The sequence below is a fragment of the Crocuta crocuta genome, unplaced genomic scaffold (assembly GCF_008692635.1).
Source record: "Crocuta crocuta isolate KB4526 unplaced genomic scaffold, BGI_CrCroc_1.0 scaffold160, whole genome shotgun sequence".
NCBI lineage: Eukaryota > Metazoa > Chordata > Mammalia > Carnivora > Hyaenidae > Crocuta > Crocuta crocuta.
In genome coordinates, this window is record NW_027527591.1 from 5962207 (window position 1) to 5982793 (window position 20587).

Sequence of the window (20587 nt, forward strand, 5' to 3'; positions counted from 1 at the left end):
ATGTGATTTTCATATGTACAAATATTCTAGAGAAAAATGCATTGTATAATTCTGCTAAAATACATAATCTCAATTTCTTTGACATTAAAATGTGATGAAAAAGATTCTTATCTACTTCAAACTTCAAAGAAAATCTACTTAAAATTCATTTAATAAGAATAGCACAGTACATGTGCAACAGCTGTCAATATAGTCAAAAGAAGGACCCAAGCATCTGACTCTTGGTTTCAGTTCAGGTCATGATCCATTGGTTTGTGGGTTCAGGTCCCATGTCAGGCTCTGTGCTGATGGCATCGGGCCTGCTTGGGATTCTCTCTCTCCCTTTTTCTCTGCCCTTTCCTCACTTACACACACATGCTTTCTCTCAAGTTTAATTAATTAACTAATTAAAATATATATGTATAGCCAAAAGACACATTAACTCAGTGGAGTGAAACTGTAATAATAATGTACTACATCTTAACCATACAACTTCCCAAAGGAACAAACATTGACAATTACTATTTTCCAAATTCTTCTAAATTTTTGATAATTCTAAAAGCAAGTGCTAAACATTTTAGCCATGATTTGGGCTTTCTTTTTTCATACCTGGAAAATCAATAATGGCTCTTTTTTTTGTAATGTACAAGGTCATTTGATAACAGTGGACTGTCATGAAATGTCAGTAGCCTGTATAAAACTTATAGTTTTATACTTACCACATCTTTAAGAGTAAGCAAAACAACAACAAAAAATCTCTAAGTGAAAAAACAAAAATTGTATCCATAATCACCATCATATGAAGAAAGACTCATAAAGGAGAGGATGATTTAACCTGTAACTAAATTTCTGATGGCTGGTGGTCTAATATTTTTCACAAAAAATACATTCAGCAAAACATTATCTAAAATGTGCAATTTTCAGTATAATTACTCATTAAGTTATCTCGTAAATTACCATGTAATCTATATGCTGTGGAATTAATTCTCGGTTACATAGCATTCACCATGTAATTATGAAACAGCCCCCATCATTACAGCTTTCTAATCTATTATGAAAAAGACTAGGAACATAATTTCAGTGACAAAGCTCCTATACATTTATCAATACATGGAAGCTATATGATTGTTGTTAATTATAATTACATGATTCTTATTTAGTAGCTGTCAGGATACGAATGGTCAAACAGATCCTTAGAATAACACATCCAGCTTCAAATGTTGGTGTAACAGAACTTTTAAATTGAAAGGAATACAAATAAGCATAATTAGCCAACACTTCAAAATCTAATGTTTCCCCTTACGTTTTTTGTTTATAAAAATATTTCAAATGATGTTAGGTAAGCCACGTGAGAAAAAGTCTGCTGTACTTTTAATAGAAAAAATACACTGCAATTTTTGTCTGAAGATGCTTTGTAGATGAAGCTAATACAATATACTCTATCAGCGTTCATAGGACACTAGAATCAGTTTACATCACTCATGGGAAAGGTTGAATAAAAAGCAATACGCCTATAAGACTCAAATCACAGGAGGAGTCTGGTTTGTTGTTTTTGTTTATGAAGAAGTTGCCCAAATCTAAACTGCTTTAGATACACTCAGATACTATGTGATTTCGGGCACACAGTTTAACTGAGTGAATGGCCTGTCTGTGGGTCAATGCCACACTCACATTCACTGCTCTCTTTCTTCTCCTTTTCAACCACTGTAATTCAGATAGAAAGGGCCACTGGTCACTGCTTTCCATACCTGTGTGAAAGAAAAAAGGAATACCAAAATTTATACTTGATTGCAGTTCAACGGGAGTGTTCTTAAAATATTATGTGAAGGTGCCAAAACTAAAGCAGAAAGAAATAAAAAATTTGAACAGACCAGCTACCAGCAATGAAATTGAATCAGAAATCAAAAAATTCCTCAAAAATAAAAGTCCAGGACCAGATGGCTTCACAGATGAATTCTACCATCTAAAGAAGAGTTAATACCTAGTCTTCTCAAACAATGATTTCAAAAAACATAAAAGGGAAGTAAATTTCCAAATTCATTCTATGAGGATAGTATCACCTTATACCAAAACTAGATAAAGACACCACAAAAGAAGAGAACTACAGGCCAATATTCCTGATGAATGTAGATGCAAAAATCCTCAACAAAATATTAGCAAACTGAATCCAACAATACATTTAAAAAATATCATACACCACATTCCAGTGGGATTTCTTTCCAGGATGCCAGTGCTGTTCAATATTCACAAGACAATCAACATGATACATTACGTCAATAAGAGAAAGCGTAAAACCATATGATCATTTCAATAAATGCAGAAAAAGCATTTGACAAACTACAACATCCATCCATGATAAAACACCCTTTGCAAAGTAGGTCTAGAAGGAACATAGCTCAACATAATAAAGGCCAGGCCATAAATGAAAAACCCACAGCCAACATCATACTCAATGATGGAAAACAGAGCTTTTCTCCTAAGGTCAGGAACAAGACAAGGATGTCCACTCTCACCACTTTTATTGAACATAGTACTGGAAGTCCTAGCCACAGCAATTAGACAACATAAAGAAGTAAAAGGCATCCATATTGGTAAGGAAATAGTAAAACTGTCACTATTTGCAGATGAGATGATACTATATATAGAAAACCTTCATGACCACCAAAAACCTGATAAATGAATTCAGTAAAGTCACAGGATACACAATCAACGTACAGAAATCTGTTGCATTTCTATACACTAATAATGAAGTAGAAGAAAGCGAAATTAAGAAAATAATCCTATTTACAACTGCATCAAAAACAATAAAATATCTAGGAATAAACTCAACCAAAGTAGTGAAAGACTTGTACTCTGAAGTCTATAAAACATTGATGAAAGAAATTCAAGACGATGCAAAGAAATGGAAAGACATTCCATGCTCATGGGTTGGAAGAACAAATACTGTTAAAATGTCTACACTACCCAAAGTAATCTACAGATTTAATGCAATCCCTATCAAAATACCAGAGGATTTTTCACAGAACTAGAAACAACCAATCTAAAATTTATATGGAATCACAAAAGACCCCAAACAGCCAAAGCAATATTGAAAAACAAAACTCAAGATATCACAATTCCAGACTTCAAGTTATATTACAATGTGGTAGTAATTAAAACAGTATGGTACTGGCATGGAAATAGACACATAGATCAATGGAGTAGAATAGAAAACCCAGAAATAAACCCACAATTATACGGTAAATTAATCTTCAACAAAGGAGGAATGAATATACAATGGAAAAAAGACAGTCTCTCAACAACAACTACATGTTGGAAGAATGAAACTGGACCGTTTTCTTTGCCCACACAAAAAATAAACTCAAAATGGATTAAAGACCTAAATGTGAAACCTGAAACAGTAAAAATCCTTGAAGAGAGCATAGGCAGTAATTCTCTGACATCAGCCATAGCAACATCTTTCTAGCTATGTCTCCTGAGACATGGGAAACAAAAGCAAAAATAAACTATTGGGACTATATCAAAATAAAATGTTTCTGCACAGCAAAGGAGAAAATCAACAAAACTAAAGGGCAACTTACTGAATGGGAGAAGATATTTGCAAATGACATCTGATAAAGGGTTAGTATCCAAAATATATAAAGAACTGATACAACTCAACTCCTCCAAAACAAATAATCCAATTAAAAGTGGGAAGAAGATATAAACAGACATTCCTGCAAAGAATGCATCCAGATGGCCAACAGACACATGAAAATATGCCCAATATCACTCATCATCAGGGAAATGCAAATCCAAACTACAATGAGATACGACCTCACACTTGTCAGAATGGCTAAAAATCAACAACACAAGAAACAGCAAGTGTTGGCAAGGATGCAGAGAAAAAGGAACCCTTCTGCACTACTGGTGGGAATGCAAACTAGTACAGCCACTGTGGAAAACAATATGAAGATTCCTCAAAAAGTTAAAAACAGAACTACCTTACAATCCAGCAATAGCACTATGGGTATTTACCTTAAAACTACAAAAACATTAATACAAAAGGATACATGCATCCCTATGTTTATTGCAGCATTATTTACAACAGCCAAAGTATGGGAAGAGTCAAGGTGTCCACCAAATAGATGAATGGATGAAGAAGATATGGTGTATATGTACAATAGAATATCCCTCAGCCACAAAAATGAATGAAATCTTGCCATTTACAACAACGTGGATGGAGCTAGAGAGTATAATGCTAAGCAAAATAAGTCAGTCAGAGAAAGACAAATGCCATTTGATTTCACGCATAAGTGGAATTTAAGAAACAAATGAACAAAGGGAAAAAAAGAGAAAATGAGACTAACCAAGAAACTCTTAACTATAGAGAACAAACTGATGGTTACCAGAGGGGAGGTGGGTGGGATGAATGGTTGAAAATAGGTTATGGAGATTAAACAGTACACTTACCATGATGAAAAAAATTAAATTAAATTAAAAATACTATGTGAAGGAATAGCAACATTGATTGCACACGTCATCTCAAAATCAAAATAAACTAAGGTGAAAAAAGTATACCAATCATTAAACATTTCACATTCTCATGGTCACAATTCCATTTATCTAATTTAGATTTATCCAAATCTAATTCCATTTATAAGCCACAAATAACTTATAATGCAAATATCATTTTCTTCCAAAAGTCATCCAAAATGTAATGAACTGTTCAAGACTCATTTGAATATGTATATTTGACCTACAATCACCTGACCCTCAATATCTGAAAATTCAAGAGAATTTCACCATGCTCAATTCACTTTAGAATTAAAAATAATGTGTGGCATAAGATTTTGTATACACTATTAAAGACTTTTGGCATTAATACACAGAAGTAATATCACATACCCCAATAATCCAAAAGAAGCTTTTGTCAACATCAGCATGCTTAAGATGCCTCAGGACCAGAGCGTAAGAGAGAGACAATACAAACTGGCTAAAGAGCGGTAAACTGCTGAGGACCCATAAGGATGCACCTCATTGCAGATCACCATTCAATTTAGCCACACTCTCTGGTTCCTAACAGAGCTTCACTCCTGGTCTTCATATTTTGGTGTTTCCATCAGCAATGACTCTCTACGCCTCAGTACACGCCAGCCACAGTTAACAGCACTGCCCACCCACACTAAGCAATTCCACCTCCCACTAAGCCTGCATATTCACCAAGCTCCACCAAGTCACGGCTCCTATTACTCCATATAAAATGGCTATCTTAATGAGAACTTACTGAGATTCTTCATTTGCTTAGAATATCGTCCTGCCAAGGTTTTCTGGATTATATGTGGTCGACCTGTGCTTTTCTGAAACAAAAACAATCGTAGGCAATTAAAAAGCAAGACGTGACCAAGCTTCTATGGAATAGAGTTAGAACTTTCTCCAATATCTTTCCTAAAATGGGAACATTTATATGCTAATATTTTAGCTATCAAAAATGAAAAGTATGTCTTATTGAAACTTTAATTTTAAATAAAATAGAGCACCATCCAATTGTTCCAGTGTAGATAAAAGCATAGTTTTATTAGCTACTTTTAAACTTTAGTTTTCTTCAAAGCCATGAATAAGAAATTCACAAAAAAGAATCACAAATGTTCAACGAATATATAAAAAAATAATGAATGCCTTAATACCCCTTCAAAATGAAAATTTAAAAAAAGACATACCAATTTTTGCTGTCAAGTTGGCAAAGGTTTTAAAATTATGATAACCATAGTTAATTATGGTTGCAAGTTAAAAAGCACTCTCATACTCTGCTGATGGAAATAAATTGGGAGCATAGTTCAAAGAGAACTTTACCAATGTCTACAATGACCTTGAAAATATTCATATCCTTTGCCCTAGTAACTACACTTTTAAAAGCATCTTACTTATTTCCATTACTATTATTACTATTAGCTTCCATTACTGAGTACATAGTATATACGAGACACTGTTAATGTACACAGTACTTGATTTAATCCTCACAAGAGACTTATATAATGCATATTTTACCTTTATTTTACAAATAAAAAATATTGCGGCTCAGAGAGATACATCATTGAGCTAAAATTATATTACAGAATAGTGATCCAATTTATTTTAAAAATATATGAGAACATATCATTGAAAAACTGGATGAATGTATTGAAAGGTGAAGAGAAATTTTCTCTCGGGGGTGGGATAATGGATAATTATCATGTAGTTAAGTATTGGCTTATTTTGCTTTCCAGATTTCCTTAATAGATTACATAAAAGATTCACAATAATTAAGAGTTTTGTTTTTCATAACTTGAGAGAGAACATGAATTCTCACTAGAAACACCCCGTGCATATTATTTGACTTATTGCAAAGCATACGAAAACCAATAATAATAAAGTAAACATCAGAAAATCTAAATTCCAGATCAGTAGATTCTTAATTCTGGTAACAGGTGAAATGATACCTAGAGCAATGAAACTCACAATTGGATTAGCAGCGCAATTTTAAAAACTGACTGACTTAAAAGTTTCAAGCACTGTTCTTTTCCATCTCCCCATGTGAAGACAAGGACAGATTGTGAACAGAAGGTAGGCAATAAGGAGGAAAGCAAAAGGGAAAAGGCATTAATCTGTAACAATCAGCCCCTGAAGAATGTGATTAGGGGTAGAACAACATAAAACCAGTAGTTAAAATACTATGAAAATAACAATTTGTTTATAAATCTTTTCAGCAGTTTATTAAACATAGTCACATACATTTATTAATTCATCAAACCTGCAAAACTGACCAATTAAGGATGCCCTGAAAAATTATCTGATTTTACATTTTTAAAACTTCTGAGGCCTAGGGAGTTGTTATTTTCGTTTTTTTGTTTTGTTCTTTGGGGTTTTTTTTTAGGATAACCGGACCATTAATCAATGCAAGAAATCAAAGCCAATGTTTTGCTGACCGAGTCAAATAAACTTGCTGTATACAAGTTATTTACCCACCACTAGAGTAGGGGAAAAACATTTTATTTAGTCAAAATGTCTTTATCGGGTCGGGAGTAGGTGGTAAGTGTCTTTGTTATCCAGTAATTTTTATATTTACTATTTGAAAAATGATAAGGTTTAAGCAATCATGTTTAAACATTTAAAATTTAATGGCATTTCTGCCTCAAATGTGGCTTTTTTAAACAAGAGATTTATATATACATCGCACAACAAAGAAAATAAGTGTTTGGGCAACTGTGATTATCAACAGTCTAAATGACTAGTACCTGTTTCAAAATTTATTTTATCTACATGTGAAATCTCTAAAGACAAAAAAATGTTTTCTGCTCCCCATCAAATGGCTGCAATATTCTGACTCAATCACTCTCAAAATATTATTTTCTCAGGGGCGCCTGGGTGGCTCAGTCCCTGTTTAGCCCTGTCTGCCTCTGTAGACTATAAACTCCATGAGCCCCAGGCTCTATGTCTGTCTTGCTCACTACTTTAACCACAGCACCTAAAATAGTGCCAGCATGTAGTAAGCCCTCATTACAATACCTAACAAATATAGATCAAATTTCAGATTTGTTTATATTCTATTAGTGAGCAACACTCTTAGAGTATAAGATTTCTTTTTTCCCAATTTTATTAAGACAAAATGGACACATAATATTGTATAAGTTTAAGCTGTACAATATAATGATCTGTTATATGTATATATTGCAAAATAATCTCCACAATAAGTGTGGTTAATATCTATTATGTCACAATTACAATTTTTTTTCTTGTAATGAGGGCTTTTAAGATCTAATGTCTTAACAACTTTCAAATATACAAATGTACTCTAGTCACCAAGTTGTACATTACATCTCAGAGTTCATCTATATTCTAACTGGAAGTTTGTAACTTTTGACCACTTTCTCCCATTTCCCCCATTGGCTTCTGGTAACCATGGATCTGTTCTCGGTTTCTGAGTTCAGTATTTTTAGATTCCACATATAAGCAAGATCTGTCTTTCTCTGTCTGACTTATTTCACTTAGCATAATGCCCTCATGGTTTCCTATCTAGGTTGCTGGCCTGTGTATGATTCTAGGCATCATTTTTTTCCCCTACCTCTAAAGAAAACTAAATACTATCTAATATAATCATACAAACTCATTCAACTCCAAATTTCCTCACTGACGATCCTTAGACTCATAAAAGTTAAGTATATGATTATACAATTATCTAAAGAAGCAGTGAGAATAAAAGCTAGTTTAAAGGAAAAGTAGTTGGTCTATACAAAACAAAATCTGCTCTCTGCTCTATAGACTGGAAAGAACTGCCTCCACTTCCAAAAACCCTAGATTTGTTGCTTCTTATCCTCTCTTACTGGTATGTGGCCTGTTTGATAAGAAAAGCAACGTTTGTTTTTCTGAGCTGCTGCCTAGGCATTTCACAGCATAATAACCCTGCTGACACCCAGAGTCTGGACATGTAGATAAGAACTTGAGTTTAGGATTCCCATTCTCAGTTCCCACTTTGCATTTCTGAGGGCACCTTTAAAATAACCACTTGGAATTAAGTCTGCTAAAAGTTAGGGACTCTACTCCAACCACCTCAAAAGTAATAGATGCTTGCTATCCTATCTCTTGCTCACCTGTGACTTGGGATGGAGGACTGGCTTACTGACCCTCCAACCTAGATTCCAGGATCCGTATGTGATAAATCTTATGACTTTACTTCCCCTGTGTGAGTGGACTGGAAGAGCACCATCAATCCAAACAACCATGGATTTCACTTTCCTGAAGTGGGAGTTTGGATGCTAAGGGAGTCCCCTGCTGAGCCCATCTAGGTGACTTGTGTTCTCCCAGTCAGCAGGTCATAATCTGCATATTCTAAATTTGATACACCAGCACCAGCTCCTCAACATACCTGGGACGTGCAATTTAAACTTTAAAACTCATGGTGTCATTCTCCATTTGGAATAATGTGTTACATATAAGTGCACACTGACATCCACATTACATTCTTCATGGCTCAAAGGCAAAGATGCTAAAAGAATAAAACACCGTAAGGAAACGAAGGTCACAGACTTACTTCATCATGAATCAGCTCCAGTGGTTCTATCATATACACAAAGGTATTATCTTCAAACATACCACTGCAAGGCAAGAAACCACACAAGGAGAAAATTAAATATAGCAAACAGCAAGAAACAGCAAATGAGCTTCATAGTGCATCTTTAAAAATGAAGAGTATATATGAACAAATATCTTTTTATATTGCTCCAAATCTAATTTATATACCTGTATGGAATCTCACTGTGGTCTCAGCACTTTACTAGACAGCAGACAGGCTACAAGAAGTATTAAAGTGTATACCACAAACATACATAGTATAAATATTATAATTAAGTTTTGAAACAAAACGGACAGATCAGAGGATTAATCTGGAATGGGACTATTTGTACAGTTCCAGTATGTCAAATTATAATTCCAAGACAATGTACAAGTAGGACAAATTTCTTGCTACACAAATCCAATATCATCTATAAGAAAATAGGTACTTTATACATTAGAATAATCTAAAACCATCTGATTCTGGGGCACTTAGGTGGCTAGACCAGTTAAGGGTCCAGCTCTTTATTTCGGCTCATGTCATGATCTCACAGTTCATGTGATTGAGCCCTACATCGGGCTCCGTGCAGACAGCACAGAGCCTGCTTGGGATTCTTTCTCCCTCTCTCTTTGCACCTCTCTCTCCCTCTCTCTCTCCCTCAAAATAAATAAACATTTTTAAAAACCTTAAAAAAAAAAACATCTGATTTTGAAGAGGCAAACAGAAGTATATTGATGGCCGCAAATTGGGAATTTCCATTAAGCAGTATGACTCTGTGTTGCATTTAATTTTGAGAGATATAGCAAGATAAGATTTTCAAGATCTTTTTCATCACATGGCCACAACTAGATCCTTAAAATCAGGTGTTACTGTTTGCATCCAAAAAGTGCTTAAAGAGGTTTTTCTGGAGACTGCCTTGAAGTCAATGTATGAGCTTCTCTCTTTGTCCCCCAGCCTCACCTGGCCAATACCAGCCTGACTGCTATGTCCTCTGGCAGACACTTCTGGGCAACCTTCCTGGACTAGGTTTGGTCACCTCATACGTCCCTGACACTCCCCTTCACAGCTCCAATTACCAAAATGGCAATTAAATATTAATCTGTGTAATTACTTGTTTAATCTCTGAATCTCCTGCAAACTTTGAATGTTAAAAGAACATGGGACCGGCCCAGAAGGTTCACTACAACAAACATCTGTGAAAGAAAAGATGGAAACAGTGAATGGATGAAAGCAAGTTCACTCTCCCACTGAGAACCCCACGTACTGAAGTCCGTTGCAGGTCGAGAGAGCTGCTCTGGAGTCCTTGACACCTCGGATGCTTCCGTGGTAGTAACAGTGCTCCCCGCCCTACAAAGCAGAAGGGCTAATTATTAACAAAGCTTTCTGTGTCATCATTCAGTCTTAGAGAAGCATCTATAAACCTAAAGAATGGCAAAGACGGTCCTAGAAACTGCTCTTGGTTGATATGAAATCCCAAAGGGCACTAAGCCATTTTTCAGCTTTTCTATAATGATGTTGTATTATTAAATTTAATGAAGGAGAGAAAACTATAAAAGGAATAAGGCACCAATGCAACTGGTACAACTTACGCACCTTTCCTAAACATGGAAGGGAGTAGACACGTACAGATGTTGTTATGGAATAAGGTCTTCTGCCGAACTGAGGAGAGACCTCAAAGGTGTTTGATGGAAAACTACATAAAACCTTATTATTTGCTTTCCTACCTTTTAAAATTAGTTAAAAACAATTTTAGAAGTATTATATGAACTTAACTTTCAAGTTCAAATAGCAACTACAAAGGCCTATTTCAAAAAACAGAGCAGTTACTTTCTCCCTCTCTCCCCACCTCCATGGCAACCATTTTTAACTCTTTTATCTATTTCTTCTACTGTTTACCTATGTATTTTTGAATGGAATATTTCTACTGCTACATCCTGGTTTATTTCACTTTAGAAATTATGTAGAACCTTGAAAACCTCTTTTGCCCCAAATACATGCCAATACACATCACCAGTTTTCGGTTAAATTGGTAATTAGTGTTTACATGATGACTCTGCAAATATTGTTCACAGCTGTACCACTACAATTACATTTTCTTTCTTGCTCCATTTTTAATTTTTTGAGACTCTTTTTTTTGCACTGTTTCTTTGCTTGCTTATTTTCCCATGTATTGAGCACTTACATCTTTCTCATTGTCTGAAATATTATCTATAACTCCTCTTCAACGGCCAGACATATCAGGTAACTTATCAACCCATTCTACTCCTAGAAACAGCCTGCTTGTCACCCCTCAACTTCTGGCCAGGCCTGAGACAGAGCCACCAACTAGGAGTTCTTTGTAGGGTCATCCTGGGAACTCTTCTGCCTACCTTCTATATCATGTCTTCTCCATCCATGGCCTCACCCTCCCTTTTTTTGAAGGTACACATCTTCTGGTACTTTCTTGAAAAAGTGATCATGGATGACAGATTTGGTGAGAACTTGCACATATAAAATTTTCTTTTTCTATCTTCACTTTAGATCAATTATTTGGATGGGTAGAGAATTCTAGATTGGAAATTATTTTCTCTCAGCATTTCAACAGCATTGTGCACAGCTTCTAATGTTGCTGCTGAGAATTGGATAATATTCTAATGTTAGATATATTTTATAAAATATAATTTTCCCCTTTCAAGAGAAATTGAGGGAATTTCAGTTATCCCCATTTTTATGAAATCTCATGACCTGTCTTTGCTTTTTCACTGTGCTGGGCACTATGTCAAACCTTTTAATCAAGAAAATGCAGAGGTGCCTGAGTGGCTCAGTCAGTTAAGCATCTGACTCTTGGTTTCTGCTCAGGTAATGATCTCATGGTTCATGTTCGACCCCTCACATCAGGCTCTGTACTGGCAGCAGGAAGCATGGTTGGGATATTCTCTCTCTCTGTCTCTCTTTCTCTCCATCTCTCTCTCTCAATAATGAACATTTTAAAAAATTTTAAGAAAATGCATGAACTTCAGTTCTAGGAAACTTTTATTATTTCTCTGATAATTCCTTCCTTTCCATTTTTCTCAATAAATGGCACTCTTCTACTAGAATAGAGAAGTGATGTCTGCCCGGGTATATGACATAAGAAGTAGATCAGGGCTGTAAGTGCCCTCCACATAGACTTTCAGTCAACTCTTCTGTTTTCATGTGGCTTCAAATCCTGGATCTTCAATTGGCTTGCTTCTTCTTGCTTTTCCCCTACTGGAACAGGAGAAGCTCAAACCCGACAGTTACCCCTCATCCATCTGCTTTTTATCTCCTAAAATTTTATGGATACCTCTTATCTGCAGGCTTTTCTTCTCTTGTCTTTATCCTTGGAAGGTTATATCCTTTTTTGTTCTTTAACTATTATTTGAGTAGGTTATTGGGAGGGAATAGCAATAAATATAAGCACTGAATCCACATGGTTTAACCACAAGCTTCCTATTTGTTTTCTTAAGTAGAATGTACTGAATACACTTTGACTATTTCTCAATGATTTAGTTATTTTCATCACTGCTCATTATACTCTACTACCATAGCCTCAGAGCCTAATCAGAGACTAAGGGTGTCTACCCATACATCAAATGGCCACTTCCCAACCAACTCAGTTTGTTTCCTCTTAGAAACTATAATACACATTTCCAATGCTGGTTGTCTCAATTTTGTATTACAACCTTGTTAATATCTTATAAAAGGTTGCATTTCTATAGGGTTTGGTTCTTAAAAAGCAACCTTTATATAAATATTGATGTGTATGTAATATGACAAGTTTCATTTGCACAGTCAACACTGAGACTTATATGGACAAATGGTATCACACATCTCAGCAATTTCTGAATCCGGGTCAATATTCTGCAATTAAATTTCAAACTCTTCACATGATTCTAAAAACAACCACAGGTACCAGTAAGTTCCATCAAACTGGTTATTTAGCACTTTGTATCACACCTAAAAGCTATCTTAAGTCAGGTGATTATTAGAAATGCATAGCAAGCACTGTCATATTTACTTGACCTTTCTAAGAAAAGCTTTATTTCCCAGATTTTCCTAAAAATATTCTTTTTTTTTTTCCCCAGAAAATATTTCTAAGTGCTTTCTTAGATTTAAGCTTCATTCACATTGGAACATGAAGGCTGAAGCTCTCTCAGTACAAAAGTCATTGTTAGTTATTTTAACTAAGACAGGATAATATCTGAAGGAAGTGTTTCGGTTCTCCATATATTTGAAGGTAAATCACCATATTTTCGGAATTTTAAATAAGACTTGCGGTAACATGAAATCCTTGAGGTTTATTATCATAAGAAAGCTTAAACATCTAAATTCTCTAGTTATATTAAGCACTATGAGCAATTCGGCAGGCTCTAATTTAGTATTAGTATTTGGTAGTATTTGAGGATTTTCTGAGTTTCTTATTACTAAATTTATAAGATTTTCAGAAAACATTACCATAAAAATACTATTTGGCAACTCTCCAGATGTATGTAGCATTTTATAAATATCACTGCAAAGTAACCTCTTGAAGTATTTCATCTCCAGTATTAAATGCTAGTTGAGAAGAGGCATTTCCTCCGGGGTAACAGGGATAACAGTGCAGATGGGCCACTCCCAGAGGCTCTGTGAGCAATGACATTGGACGGTCAGCTCTGGGGGTGCCTTCCACCCAAGGATCAAACCATCTTGAACACTCCCTGTCTCACAGTAACTACTGTCTCCATGTACAGACAGGGAAACAGAGACAAAGTGCTAAAAGGCTCTGTTAAAGACACAAGAAGCCACAGTGAATATCACGTTTTCAGGCTCTTGAGTTAGTGTTCCTTTCTCCAGTTGCGAAGGCCTCAGACAGTTCTAGAGCACTGACCAGTCACTTCCAGATCAGCACCTATGAATGTATCACAGAGCCGTGACTAGGCAAACAGCAGGCGGGACAAGCCAAATGGGATAATTCAGCACAGGACACAGTTTATGTGAGTCTCCAGAGGCATCAGCATATTCGAATTCAAAACTGTCAGTCAGTTATTTAAATTCACCAAAATAGAGCATCTGATAAGTGGAAGTTATTGGCTACTCAAAGGAACTCAAAAGTCCTAGTACAAATGCTCCCCAACCTACCATTTCCACACATCTGAACACTCTGCAAGTCAGATAACACTTAAATACTAGCAACTTTGCTCCAGGAGGTTTCCAAGCTCCTTATTGGAAACNAACTAAGCCACCCAGGCGCTCCTGACTGTGCGTCCTTTAAAGCACTTCCTAATCAGAAGCAGCTTGGGATGATGGCTCTGTGAGTCCAATGCTAACAACATGTAGGGGAAAAAAGAGACTTGGGTCCCTGGTATTATCAATCAAATGACAGAAACAGTTTGATTCTACTCACTTGAAATACAGCCTATTGGAAAATAGAACCTATTGTTTCAATTTGATTTATTCTAAACCTGCTCTACCTTTGTGTCTGTTTAACTACCTTATCTGTACATCAGTCAAGGTCTATCAGTCAGTTATTATTATCTTCATTGCTTAAAAACCTCAAATAAACTCCTGCACTTTTGGGTAAACATTTGAGGAAAAAACTACGTAGGTCTTAGTTCACAAATGTGTATATTTTGATATTCCAGGTGCTGAATATAATAATAAAATATGACACTCTATTCAAATTATTTTTCTATATGCATATCTTTACATTCAGACTTATCAATCATCAGGGTCTATCAATTTATTTAATACAACAGAGGGCTGAGAGCAAAAAAGAAAAAGATATCTTTCACTGGACACATATACCTGAATTTGAATACCACAGCATAAGGAAATGAAAAAAAATTTTTCAGAAAATCAAGAAACTTGTGACCACAATACTAGTTTAATTATTTACCTTCTTTAAACTCAATAGGAGAAAATATTCAAGTACTAAAACAGCTTAGCTGTACCAATGCTATATAGATTTTTAATAGGTCATACAAAATTCTCCTATTCAAATTTAAAATAGCTTTGTAAGGAGCCAGTGTTGTCTACTCTCTCGAATTTTTTTAAATTTCCCAGCCAGGAGCCATGCCCACAGAGGCCCATTTTCCTCCAAAAGGATCCCTGCCCAGGACATTTCATGTAAGAAGTGAGCTTGAACTGAGCCAGGGTGATATTTGATTTAAATTAAAAAAAAGAAAGAGTACAAAAACTTCTAGGAGGGTGATGTGATTATAGTGATAAAGAAAAGAACAAAGACAGGGATTTTTATCTGTTTGGTTCACTGATGTATATCCAGTGCTAGAACAGGGACTAGATCATAGTAAGCTAAATCGGTATCTGTCTAATGAATACAGATGACTTATTTATGAGCCTGAATTACAAGACCAATCTTTTTTTTTTTTTTTTTTTAAATGTTTTATTTATTTCTAGGAGAGAGAGAGAGAGAGAGACAGCGTGAGCAGGGGAGGGTCAGAGAGAGAGGGAGTCACAGACTGAAACAGGCTCCAGGCTCTGAGCTGGCAGTCAGCACAGAGCCCGACGCGGGGCCCGAACCCACGAACCGCGAGATCATGACCTAAGCGAAAGTCGGACGCTTAACCGACTAAGCCACCCAGGTGCCCCTACAAGACCAATCTTAAAGGAGCTAAGGATTCATGTTTGTTGAGAAGGTGGGTACATAAGTCCCCATTTCCCACCTGAGGGTTTATTTTTTCTTTAAGATATAATTGACAAGCCAGAAAATTCACCCTTTTGCAGAGTATAATTCAGTGGTTTGTAGTGCACTCAGTGAGTTGTGCTACCATCACCACTAATTCCAGAATATTTTCAGCATCTCAGAAGGAAATCTTGTACCCATTAGCAGCCATTTCCTATCCCTCCTGACCCCAGCCCTGGCAGCCATATCCTACTTTTGGTCTTCGTAGATTTGCCTATTCTACTACACATTTTAAATAACCGGATTCATGCAACATCCTTCGTGACGGGCTTCTTTGACTTAGCATAATGTTTACAAGATTCACCCATGTCGTACCTTATGTTAGTTCCTTATTACTTGTTGTGGCTGAATAGTATTCCCTTGTGTGAATACATCACATCTTATTTCTTCATCAGTTGATGGCCATTTGGGTTGTTTCCACTTTTTTGAATAATTATGAATAATGCTGCTGTGTTAACATCCATGTACAAGCTTTTGCTTAAACCTATGTTTTCAGTTCACTTGGATATCTACCCAGGAGTGGAACAGCTGGGTCGCAAGGTAATTCTATGCTTAACTTTTTGAGGAACTGTCAGACTGTTTTCCAAAGCAGCTCCATCATTGTACATTCCTACCGGAAGTAGATGAGGGTCCTAGCTCTCCTTGCCCTCACCAGCACTTACTGTTGTCTGTCACCATGATTACAGGTATCCTAGAGTGAGTGAAGCAGTACCCACACAAGTTTAAAACCAAATGAGAGAGTGACCCACGGCTGAAGCAGGACTGAAACAGATCAAAGTGTCACCTTAATTTTTGATACACCAGAGGAGAGGATTAGCTGAGAATCCAGTAAGTCTGCTAATGCTTCACCTCTGAGATGGCTACGCTTACCCACCCGGGGATAGACAACACAGAACAAACTCCCACTACCAACACACACACACACACACACACACACACACACACACTGGGCTGCCATTGTGCAACTTAAGAGTGTGGAAAACTACAGAAAATGTGCTCTTCCTGTAAGGAAATGGAGCCCATGAAAGACAGGAATAAGAACTACTCAGACATACTCAACTCCTTCCCATCAGTTGGATTGCTCTTCCTTCTGGCGTGGGAGTGAGCAAGGGGACAAGAAGAAGCCATGAGAAAACAGAGCCAGGAAATGTCCTTTTCCGCACCCAATAATGATAAAGAGTAATAAAATAGAGAGAAGCGGGGATAGGAGTCCAGCACCAATCTGTTGAGGCTCACACTGCTGGCCACCTGATAGTTCTTTTCATCAGCAGAGTTGAAACCAAAGTATCAGTAAGCACTCAAAGTCACTGGTTCACTTAAAAGGGACTTAATAGAAATAGTTAAAGTTGAAAAGTACTTTTACACGGTCATACTGATACCTAATTCTTTTACAACTAAACATTAAACATTAACTTGTTTTTAATAGGTTCATCAACAAAGTTGATCAACAAAGTTGTTGATCACACCAGATATTGTGTGTAAAGCACCATGTAGGAACTCTAACAAAAGCTCTTGCTCTGTTGAAGGCACAACCAAAGTTCTTCCATATTCATCTGCTGCCTGGCACCCATTCTATCCTGACTATTTAATTGTTGACCTCTCCACTTCCCATCTTTGTTTCGCAAGGAAAGAAGTCCTTATACCCCACTTTTGTCCAATAAAGAAAATAAAAGCCTAAGACATTGGCCTCTCTTAGCAAGAAGTGGGAACTAGATAGGGGCTTGGTAGTGGTGAAGCAGGAAAATCTAAACAAGCTTCCTCAAAGGGGGATTCATTGTTCTGTCTGAAACTAATTTCCAGAATATTTTCAATGTCTGCATTTATATTTAAGGTCAAATCCAAATAAGTTACAAGTAATTCTTTTTCATCTCTAGTGAATAACTTTGTGTGTGTGTGTGTGTACACATATGCTTTTTTCTAAATAGTTTGAAGTCTTGGAAGAAAAATTGCACACTGGGTTGAAACAGGTTTAATGAACCTAACCATCTTTACGTGTTTATTTCCTTCAATGTACTCTGCACTCTGTACACTGTACTCTGTACAAAGATTTTCTTAACATGGAAGGCAATGTGAAGTTTAAAAAGAAAGTCTGTAAAAAAAATCCTGCTTCAAGGGGCACCTGGGTGGCTCAGTTGGTTAAGCGTCCGACTCGATTCAGGTCATGATCTCATGGTTTGTGAGTTTGAGCCCCATGTAGGGCTCTGTGCTGACAGCTTAGAACCTGGAGCTTGCTTCAGATTCTCTCTCTCTGTGTCTCTCTCTCTCTCTCTCTGCCCTTCCCCTGCTTGCGCTCTCTCTCTTTCTCTCTCTCTCTCTCAAAAATAAATAAAAACATTAAAATAATTTTTTTAATTCTGCTTCAAGATAATGCACCATGCCATGTCAGTTTCTGGGGTGTAAATGTAAATATAAACACATAAAAAACAGACTGTTATGCTTAATTCATTATACATGAAGAAAATAACTTTGGAGATGTGATCTGTTTGGAGAAAATGAGGCACAAATAAGAGAAAAGCAATGAACACAAAAACAAACTGCAATAAAAACTTCCTTTGCCAGAACTTAAATGCCCTTTGTTTTAAATTCTAGTTATAACTGATATGAGATTTGATGTGTCTTGTTGATGATAAGGCTTCCTTCTGGGACCTCTAATGACCTCTGGAGGCCAATTAGCTATTCTGCTGCTAAAAAAAAAAAAAAAAAAACTGCCTGAACTTGTTAGTGAGAAGTTTGACTCAGGTTACTGTGGCCTGCAAAGGTGGCTCCTTTGCTGAGTCTATAAAGTTCTCATGCAATCTTCTCTACTCCAGACTCATGATTCAGCATCCGCAGTGCTCGGGGCCCTGGCATAGCTGACGGAAGCTTCGGTTTGTACAAATGCCAGAAAGCACCGTTCCCGTGCTTGATTTAGGGTTTCTGCTTGCTTTCCACAGCATTAACTTTTAGGGAGATTCAACAACCCACGAGATGCAGCCTAAGGCAAGAACTGACAGAATAGAAAGAATAATAACTGAGGTTCTTAATCCGTGACATAAAATTCAAAAAGTTTAAAACACAGGTCAAATTACAAATGCGCCCACTGTTAATTGGACAGTTGTAAATCCTGAGGAATTCCATAACCCCCTGTGCGGTGTTTGCAGTGAAGGCCACCCACTAATATTTGGTGAGAGGCTGTCACACTGCAAACACCCAGTTCTTGCTGTACAACCTAGCAAGCCCACACATGAAAGGCCCATTTCTGTGCCAATGCTCGTTAGCAATATGGGGGGGGAGGGGGTCCAATGTTTTCCACCATATTTTCTTTCCCCATTTCTTCCCCTGTAGCCATGGTATCCACTCTGCAGACACTGTCTAGGCTCAGCGGCACTCTTTAGACTTCCGACAAATCAGAGTGTCTGAATGTAGCCATTCCAGAGATTTTTCATCCTGACTAGTGGAGATGACTGTCTTTCTTCCATACAAATAATCTCATTTTAATCTAAACCCGCTTGCTCCTTATTGGCATTTCATTAAGAGAACAGTTAAACTCCAACTGAAGGAAATCAAGTACCCAATTACCTTTGTGTTACAATGCAACGTGACCTTGAGGAGGTTGATTTGCCTTCTCTCTGCCTCAATTTCTTCCTTTGCACAACAGAAATAAGAATATCCATCTCCCAGAACTGTTGTGAAGATGAAAACAGAGGGTGTTCCTTGACTCTCCCTTCCCCCAGCTGACCTCTGACCTTCTTGGGCACCAAACTCACTTGGACTGAAGAGCCATTCTAGCAGCCCATCTGGTCTTAGCGTTCAGATTCTATGACCATGAGTTGGCTGTCTACTCCCTGATGGTATCGATATGGAACTGTATAGCTCTTCACACCATCCACTTACAGAAGATAACTGTATATATAACCCAAACAATAATTATTTCTTTATTGGCCTAAAATCTCTAATATTGGCCTCCAATCTCTAACTGGCCACAGAATCTCTAATATTATCTCAAACACTTGTAAGTCTTCACAAATTTCTCCTAAACTTACTTTTATTTTTAAAAAAGTACGCTTGTGCAAAAGAACCAATAATTTTATTGAGATAGACATCAAAACGATGCAGTGTGCAATGAACAATTCTATGATTGAGTTTATGCTCCAGGATTTCCATATGTTATTAGCCATACCTTAGAGTACTGTGGTTTCCCATTTTCGTAGTGGATCTCCACATAATCAGAAGACAGCAAACCACTACAAAGGAAAGAAAATAGAGTGATTTCTGCATCTAAGATACTTGGAGGATTAAAAATAATCAGCTCAATAGATGTCTGCAAGGACAGAGAGCTGCAGTCCACAATAAAAAGAGTTTCCATCAAAAGCCTCGATCATTATCCAGGAACGAATCAGTTCTCACTCTGTTTAAAAAGACAAAATATAGATAGCATAAGAATGAACTCTTTTTATACACATGATGCATATTTGACTAATAGGTTCATTGATATGGAACAAACAGAAAAATCCGGTAACAGGAAGAGACAGACCCTATAAAAATCCCACAATTATGCTCTGAATAACTAGACTCTCAAAACATAATCACTGAGGAAAAGTATAGAGTAAAAGTATTTTAGGCTTTTCAGGCCACACGGGTCTCCATCATGACTACTCAGCTCTCCTGAGTTAGCACAAAACCAGACCTGGGCAATGTAAACAAATGAGCATAGCTCTATTCCAATAGACTTCATTTATGCACACTGAAATTCAAATTTCACAGAATTTTCACATGTTATGAAATTGTTTCTTCTTTAATTTTTTTCAACCATTTAAAAATGTAAAAAAAACCATTCTTAGCCTGAGGCCTGTACAAACACAGGTGTGCTAGATTTGGCC

The 20587-nt window shown here is 36.6% G+C and overlaps 1 protein-coding gene across 1 annotated transcript in view; it reads right to left on the reverse strand.

The window, feature by feature from the left end:
• ADAM23 (ADAM metallopeptidase domain 23) overlaps positions 1 to 20587 on the reverse strand; it is a 164265-nt gene that overhangs the window by 58120 nt on the left and 85558 nt on the right. The window contains exons 3-7 of the mRNA XM_077771577.1: positions 19888 to 19951; positions 10311 to 10393; positions 9026 to 9089; positions 5246 to 5318; positions 1651 to 1727 (exon numbers count right to left, since the gene is read on the reverse strand). Coding sequence (XP_077627703.1) covers positions 1651 to 1727; positions 5246 to 5318; positions 9026 to 9089; positions 10311 to 10393; positions 19888 to 19951 — 361 coding nt within the window. The remainder of the gene's footprint in view (positions 1 to 1650; positions 1728 to 5245; positions 5319 to 9025; positions 9090 to 10310; positions 10394 to 19887; positions 19952 to 20587) is intronic.